At 39.9% G+C, this 8,706-nt stretch overlaps 1 protein-coding gene across 1 annotated transcript; it reads right to left on the bottom strand.

The window, feature by feature from the left end:
* Positions 1–806: 806 nt before the first annotated feature.
* Positions 807–5,346, bottom strand: LOC145890360 (uncharacterized). The gene is made up of 5 exons (XM_082981348.1): positions 5,249–5,346; positions 3,607–4,912; positions 3,013–3,115; positions 2,578–2,773; positions 807–2,344 (listed from the first exon to the last, which is right to left on the bottom strand). The coding sequence occupies exons 1-5, from the start codon at positions 5,301–5,303 to the stop codon at positions 888–890; spliced, it is 3,117 nt and encodes a 1,038-aa protein (XP_082837474.1). The 5' UTR covers positions 5,304–5,346; the 3' UTR covers positions 807–887.
* Positions 5,347–8,706: the final 3,360 nt, after the last annotated feature.

Raw genomic sequence — 8,706 nt, 5'->3', positions numbered from 1 at the left:
TTTATTGAGATGTACCACCTCATGATTGACAGGTGTTTTTTGGGAAGCTTGCTGGGTTTGCTTAACGCTTGTCATTTGGCAAACATGCGAGTTACAAGCTGGACCTTCTCTGACCATATTTATCAAGTTTATTCAAGTAGCGTTATTTAAGGTTACTTTTTCAAGTTTGTAAAATTTGGGGTCGAAACCCGGTTTCTGCGCAACATTTTTCAATCGCAAAAATATTGACATATCAAATTTTTTGTGTGGAATTGCGTGTGTAAATAACTCCAAGTGTCTCAGAGGTATTTAACAGTGCCTCGATATCGTGAGCGCGAGATGAGCCTCTTGGATTATAAAACCTGCTTCTGCCCCGTTCTGTAAAGCAACCAGAACTCGGATAATTTCCCAGGTAATTATTGTATCGAAAACTATTACCTGCTTCATTAAAACGGTACATATTACAACTCTACAATACGAACGTTGATTCTACCAGGTTCAGAGAGACTTGCACTTAATATCTAAAACAAAAACAAAACATGATTCACCCTTGAAATCATTCACGATATGTTCTTCTTTATCTGGCTATTTGGTCAAACTTGTTAAGAATTTGAGCAGGGTGGTTCCAGCGCTGCGCTCCGAACTGGCGACGAAAACAATTCTTATGTTTGCCATATGACAAGCGTAAAGCAAACCCAACAAGCTTCGCAAACAGCTGTCAATCACGAGATGAAATCGAAATAAAACACATTTGCATTTAGTTAATTTATTAAAACAGATAACTTTTCTTGTTTCGAATCATATCACTTTTATTTTGCAAGCTGAGTTACTACTCCCATCAATACTTAAATATGAACACTCTTGAACAGAAAAGTGGGTGATAAATATACAAAGTAACCACAACGTAATTACACGCCACTTGTGAATTTAGTGTTCTTGTTTCCAGATGCTGTCGAAGAATTATTCACCAATTTACTATCTGTTGGTTCAACATTTTTTTGGCATCTGGCAAAAGCCTTGCTGATTTGACTGTATATTGTTTGGGGGAAATTGGTATAAATGATCGGATTTAGAGAGCTATTAATGGGAAGAAGCACGATGGCCGATACGGCGTAGGATGCGGGAGTCAAAATTTGTCCACTCATACTTAAAAATGTCATAATGCAGATTGGTAACCAGCAACACAGGTCAGTGGCAATCAACACGGTTATCTTCCTTTGCACGCTGGAGTTTTGTTTGCTTTTTGCAGAGTTGGAGCCAGCCAGTTTTCCACCAGCTCGCGATTTCGTGTATATAGCTACGTATGCAGCTGCAATGTACAGCAAAGCGAAAAAGTTAAAGGTGATTACAACAGATGACATGACATTCACATCCGATTCACCGGCTGTCACTCGATAAAAGCGAGGAATACAGACGCTACTGCTGCTGTAGTAACCGAAGTAAGACACCGTGGTTGGCGCTGATGAAGGTCGTTGTGTGACTAAAAAGCTGTTGACATCCCTCCAGTCATACGACGCCACTTCCGGTTTCGACTGGTTGCCAACGGCTGAAATTCTCAGCGCGAAACGACGCATATCCGCCAGGGGAACTTGATCGGTGTGAAAATAAGGACTGGGCGTGATTTGAGCGCTGGTGATCATATACGCCGAGAGACCCCTGGAGAAAGGAAGAAGAGCGATGAGGAGAGAGAGCGACCAAATGAGGAGAACCCACATGGCAGCGACTCTCGCCCTCACGCTGCGCGACTGGAAGGGACGGAAGACGCTGTAGAGACGATAGGATGTAATACATACAAGAGTGAAGACCGAGGTTTCGCTCGACAACACGGTGGTGACGCCGATAACATTACACAACTGGCTTGATCTCCAATACTTGTCGTAAAGACAGTAATTGCCAGAGAACTGGACTGCTTTGACACCCACCACAAGTAACACAACACCCATAAGGAAGTCGGCAAGAGCAAGATTAAAAATCATCGCCCTATTAATCAACCCCAGTCTGTGACGCATTTGCTCGCTTGACAACCTTTTGAAATAAAGCACAGTCTGTACCATGACAACAGCATTGCCCAGCAGAGCCATAATGGCCATGAACCACACCAGAATCTCAAGCGCCCTTATTTTGATCATCTGTTCGTTGGAGGCGAGGGCATCATTTTGAAGATAGTTGGGAGGACATTCGTCGGAATGATCACTGCAGTCCGGAACCCCGTCGAGAACTTTGGTGCGCGGGATGAACACAGGGTCGTGGTTGAGGCAGTAAAAGTGGGATGTGGCCGAGCAGTTTAACTCGTCGGTGGAGTTAATACAGTCCGATACAAGGTTACATGTTTGAGTATACGGGATGCTTATCCTGTCCCTGAACCCTAAAACGAGGAAGTAATTTAAATGAATTACAAACGGAGTTTTCCTACATTAAAATAAAACGTATTTCAATAAAACCATTATTTGTACAGATTGTTTGGAAAATTATAAAGTAAATGATGGTTTGAGCTTAATGGCATTGTTTCTGTAAGCGCACAAGTATGTTTATATGGAACAATTCCAAAGATCTATTTTGCATCACATTTATATATGAATGCTATTGTTGGCAATGTACCTTGAACTATTGTGTTGACCTGCCCAGCGGAACACTTAAACTGGTCGGGACAGTTGTTTTCATCATAACCTTCCTTGCACTCTTTTATCCCATTGCATACAGACTTTCCGAGCACGATATCGAAAAGCAGGTTACATTTCCTCACTGGCAAAAATACGATGCCTTGTGATCCAACTAAGTGACCAGGAACAGGAATCTATAATGACAAGAAGTAATAATAAACTAACAGCACTAGTGCAATGGTATAAGTTGTTTAGCGCCTTTGAAATGTTGATTATAATACAGTGATGATAACCACATATCTAGAAAAGTGACTAGTGGTCATGTCTGTCGTCAGTATACCAGGTTCTGGGATACAATTTAAATGCTTACAACGCAAAAATATAATTTGTCTATGGTCACAGCAAACAGAAAGATATGGGAAATAAAACTTACAGTGGTTATTGGAATTTGTTGACATATAGCTGGTCGGTTACTGCAGTTGGCTCTTTCGCTACATTCGTCCTCGAATGAAGCACATTCGGTGATACCATCACATCTACGACACAAATATTGTTCAAATATAACTAAACGTTCAGCGATCATTGAGGCAGTGATTAGATCGAATGTTTTAAAACAAGCTGGTGGAAGACACAGCTATAATAAGGTTTCGCATTTTGGCTGATATTAAATTTGTACGGCTGAGAGTTTATATTACCAAAATCTCCAACAAATACGTAGTAGCAGATAATTTTAACAACTTATGTATTGAATCTCATGTCACTTATTTGCAAGATTTTCAAGTTCGTCTGTGGCTGTAGGCATCATTCATATATCTTACTCATTCGATTAGGAAAGAAAAATTTTGTGCAAATAGATACGTACTGCCCTGGGAAAGAATTTAAATATTACCAAAACAGACGATCAATCACTGCTATCTAAGTATTACGTTTTGGAGGAAGTGAAACGGGTATAGAGTGGATGAACGTCATCACGCTTATCGTGTGGAACCTTGTGACTGTAATTTGCTAGTGTATTACCACAACTTACTTAGTTGCATTCCGAGCCAAAAGCACCCCTGCTAGATCTTTGTTCAAAAAACGAAATGCAATCCTTCTAAATTCCGGTGGTATTGGATCGCAATCAAATTCCAGTAAGCCACTGGACTGACGGCTGCGATTGGTCCATTTACCGCAGTTCAGTTCGTCCAGCTTTGTGATTGGACAATCTATAGTTCCGTCACATACCTGAGACTTTTCAATGCAAACATTCTCAGAGCCACATTTGACGCGATTCAGACCACATGACGTACAAGGGGAAGTCCCACGAACACCGTAACACACATTTTTGCATAGATCCTGTGACGGTTTCGCTGCAGCGAGTTTTGGGGAGCAAAGACATTCGTCAGACAAGTCTGGGCAGTCGAAGATACCGTCGCAGAGTTGCTTTGGCGAAATAATAATATCTGAATTGAGACAGTGGTGGCAAGTGAAAGTGCCGTTGACATAACACAGGTCCGACAAGTCACTGCAGATCGGATATTCGTCAGTTAACGACCATTGTGGAAGAGTGCAATACTCTACACGATTGTCGAGTCCCGCTATACGCTTGTTGCACTTAAACCCTGCAACAAACTTCATATCTTCTGTACTGCCTGGGCAATCTACGTACTCGTCGCATGAGTAGGTTCTCTGGACGCAAGTCTGCGGTGCGTTAGGACAGCGCAACATGCGTGGTTCCACGCAACTATCCACCTCGTCGCTGCAATCGCCACAGTGGTCCATCCCGTCGCACAGCAGGTAGTTTGGAATGCATCGCCTTCTGTTATGACAACGAAATTCACCTTCTAGACATGCTGTGCCGTTGTTTCCAACTTGCTGAGGTGTCTCGTCACTCCCGTCTTTGCAGTTTACGAGCTTGTTTCCGCGCCAAGAACGGGGAATGCACCGCCCGTTGTCTTGACAACGAAATTCGGTCCTTGAGTTACAGATTAAGGCCTGACGCTCGTCTGCGGCGTCGCTGCAGTCGTTGTAACCATCCAAGACGCGATATCGACTCAAACACCGCCCATCAATCACACATCTGAACTCTGTGTCGTTGTGACAGCTTGTAAAACTCACGACTTCGTCTCTTCCGTTGGTGCAATCTGCCACAGTATCTCTGACCCACTCTCTGGGTACGCATTGCTGTGTAGGTGTGGACACATTCTCGAAACAGGGAAACTCGGAAGCCAGACAGGTGGTGAATCCAACTTCTTCGTCACTTCCGTCTCGGACCACCATTGTATCGCAGTCGCGTTTTCCGTTCATCACCAGATATCGTGGAAGGCAGATCTTGCTTCGCTTGCAGGAGAATTCTAAATACAAGGGAATAATTTACATGCCCTGTCCTGGATTGTTTCTACGACTTATAAAATAGGTGTTTTAGTAATTAGGTTCGTATAAAAGTATTATAATTTGTATTTTGCCCACTAGGCAGGAGCACTCCTTGAAACAATACAGTCAGGGTCTTTATTCATATAATAGTCTTTGTCAGCATGATATTCTGAACAACTTAAGCATACAACGTAGTTTCAAGTTGAACATATACGTAAAAGAATGACTTCACTAATCATGAAATATCAATTGCATGTTATGCTGATGTTCTAATACTTTGCAACAAAGATAATAATAAGACTTGTGAGTTTATTTACCAACGTCTTTTCTGCAAGGAAGTATGAGGCTTTCGTTCAGTTTGCAACTATTCATTGTGTTGAGGATGTGCCTGGCAACGCACTTGTTATTGAAACGACATCGGAACTCTTCATCCGTGCAATTCAAAAATTCTGGAAAACCAATATGTTGCTTGGGTTAGTTTAGGGGTGATATAACCTTAACTATGTTAAGGCTGTTTACTTGACATTACTCTTCAAACATTTAGTTTAAAATTAACTGTCATGTCGTTTTAATTGCAAATGTATGAAGAATGTAAAAGTATGACGACTTGAGGCAGTGGTTTAATAAAGCTTATGCCTAATAATATGCTGATGTTTCCTGAGGAAAACAAGCTGAATAACAACTTATATATAACTATTGATATTACTCGCCTAAGTATTCGTCAGTACCACCACTTGAGGAGCAATCATTTTCATAATTGTTTACTAAATAACGTGGAATGCACTTTGAGTTTCCACAGCGAAAATACCCGTCCTCAGGTCGACACTGATTTTTTCCTGGGGATCCAGAACCTTTAACAAGACACGAAAATGTGATTGAAGCCAAATGTTGGGAAGTATAATTCAACTGTTTTTTTCCCGTGAATTGGGGTCTAAAGAATATTTGTTAAACAAATGCTACTAACTCAACAGAGAAAGTTATAGATCCTTAACAAATTTCGTGCAATGCGCGAGTTTAAAACCATGTTTTCATAATAATTCAGACCCCGGATGAGTGATTGTGTTCGTGGCATTTGAAAGTTGTTAGTTTCGAATGCCAAATTGGTTGTTAGTTTCGAACAGTTGGCAGTCGGCAGTTGCCCAAAAGTTTAATGATGTCACAATATTACGATGACTGTTTGTTGAACCCATAGACGGTGCGTGGGGGTTTTAGTAGCAATTTCCTGGTGGCTCGAGTTCACTGCAGCGTGATTTCCAAAAGTTGATTCATGGAAAATCCCCGCGTAATAACAGGACCGCGATTGAAGAAAGAAAGTGTTTATAATTTTTGCATATGCAAAGTTCGTTGTTTTATTAAAAAGACGCCGAAGTATTTCTTTTAAATTGTTCTGGAATTGTTTCTAATTTACGAAGTGAACCCCATGTATCAAATAACTGGCATGTTTATATGGAAATACAAGTGATTAAGTTACATGCCTTGTCCTGTATTATTTCTACGGATTAAGTTTGTTTTATTAATTACGTTCGTGTGAAAGTATTGTAATTTGTAGTTTGCCCACTAAGAGCATTGCTGGAAACAGTACATTCAGGGTCTTTATTCACATAATAGTCTTTGTCAACATGATATTCTGAATAACTCAAGCATACAACGTAGTTTCAAGCTGAACATATACGTAAAAGAATGACTTCACTATCCATGAAATATCAACTTGCAAGTAGCATTTATCCAAAAGTTTAATGATGGCGCAATATGACGATTCCTTAATGTGTTTGCTACATTCATAGATGGTGCGGGGGGGTTATGTTAACAATTTCCTGGTATCTCGAGTTCACAGCAGTGTGATTCACTGCTGGCGCAATGTTAACTGCTGTGAGATTGCCAAAGAGCTTTTATGTCAACAAAGTCTACAGGTCACAGTGGTGATTTATAATACCGACGTGGGCTTCCGCTTAGCGAGTGTTCGAAGGTTTGGCTTTGTTTATGACTTCCTAAAGCGTAAAATAGTTTACGCTAGGGTTAAAATCTGTAGTGAAAGCCAAACTCTTGCGGAATGATTGCATTTAAGTAAAAATAACCAATTGTGTTTTCGCATACTAGGTAAATTTCCTTAACAAGTAAATGATATTACTGTTAAATTCGTACTGGAACAGAGTACCGAACAATTCAGGCTCACTTACACCAAAACAGGATCAATTAAAAACAAACGCAAGTGAAACATGTGTACAAGATATCAACCCTAATACAAACCTTTGTATTTCACTTACTTGATTGAAAAACGATCCAGAAAATCATGATCAGTAGTATTTTAGGAGTCTCCATTTAAACGTTCAATCAATTGTGTAGTTTAGTTTTAGAATATGCTTAAGTTCCTGTGACTTTGCAAGTTTTCGTTCAAAACATTCTTGAAAAGATTAAGCATTTTCAAACAAGAAAAACAAAACAGATAAGTCTCCATCCATTTTTCCCGCAGAAAAAGTGAACTTCCATTTTAAAATCAAAGGTGTTGCAGCTTTATACAAATCAACTAACGACTCGTCATCTGAATTATTACAACAGCTGGTAGAGAAAACATAAACCCATTCCATTGGCTATTCTGTATTATTTCGACGAAAGTAAATTTTTGCGCAAATAAATTTTCTAGTCTTATTCCCCTTAATTCAATAAAGCTTCACACAGGAGTCATCCTGTTTACAACTCCCCCCTTACCACATACGCTGTATTTGCGAGTAACGACGCAACATTATATGAGGAAAAGTTTCGAAATGACGGTTCATCCGTGGTTATTGACGAGGCATCTGATTAGTCACACAACGGACGCGAAAAACGTGATGAACATTGAAGAAGAAATGCAACTTTAGGTGAGTGATGACTTTATTTACTCTAACAATCACGGGATACGTCACCTTTTGCCAGAACCGCGTATAAAAATACTTTCATGCAGTGCCGGATTAACCATTGAGCAAACAAGGCACATGTCTGTTGGCCAATCAGAAAGCTAGGTCGCCTAAATAACTTGACGCAAGCTTAGGGTTGAAGTCTTGACGCATCGAAAGTTAGTTTATGATTTACCCGTATTCTTTGTGTTTTTTTCCTTATTGATGGCCAACGCAATATACATGTATTCGAGACCACTGGGTCACATTTTTTTTCCATAATAGCCTTTCCACAGCACTGCTTCCATGATGACAGAAATGATGAAGTTGGAAGCAATTTGTATTTAATGTAGGAAGGAAGTAACTTTGAGAATCATTTTGTGGTGTTCATTTTCTAATCTTTTTCTTTGTACGTGTATTAAATATTCTTTTGAATGTGTATATTGTCACATTTGCTTGTGATTTCACTGCTAAATTTACATAAATATATAAACAATTGTTTTTAGTTTCACTCGAAAACCAAAATGAATAAACATTAAATTACTATTTGCAGTGACGTGGTGTAAAACTGTCAGACTCATTCAGGGATTCGAATGCGTTACATTTGCCTCTGACAGTAAACAAACAGGAAGAATTACAAAAAATATTCCAAGCCACGAGTATATGAGATAGTCCAGTAACACCGCCATTGCATTAGGGACAACAAACGGTACAACAAGGACGAAATTGAAAAGCGTGACTTTGTCAATGAAACGTAAACACAACACAACGATAACTCTTGAGTGAACCTAAGGTATTAACACACCAGGCTAAGTGGCGACAATTCATAGTAAACACCAATCTTAATAGGTCGATAAACCTTTATATCTAAATTTGTGAAGTGAATCTACGTGAACAACGAC

This window comes from Ascidia mentula, chromosome 2, assembly GCF_947561715.1.
Source record: "Ascidia mentula chromosome 2, kaAscMent1.1, whole genome shotgun sequence".
Taxonomy (NCBI): Eukaryota; Metazoa; Chordata; class Ascidiacea; order Phlebobranchia; family Ascidiidae; genus Ascidia; species Ascidia mentula.
The sequence above is the reverse complement of the archived record's forward strand: the minus strand, read 5'-3'. Positions and strand labels throughout refer to the sequence as shown.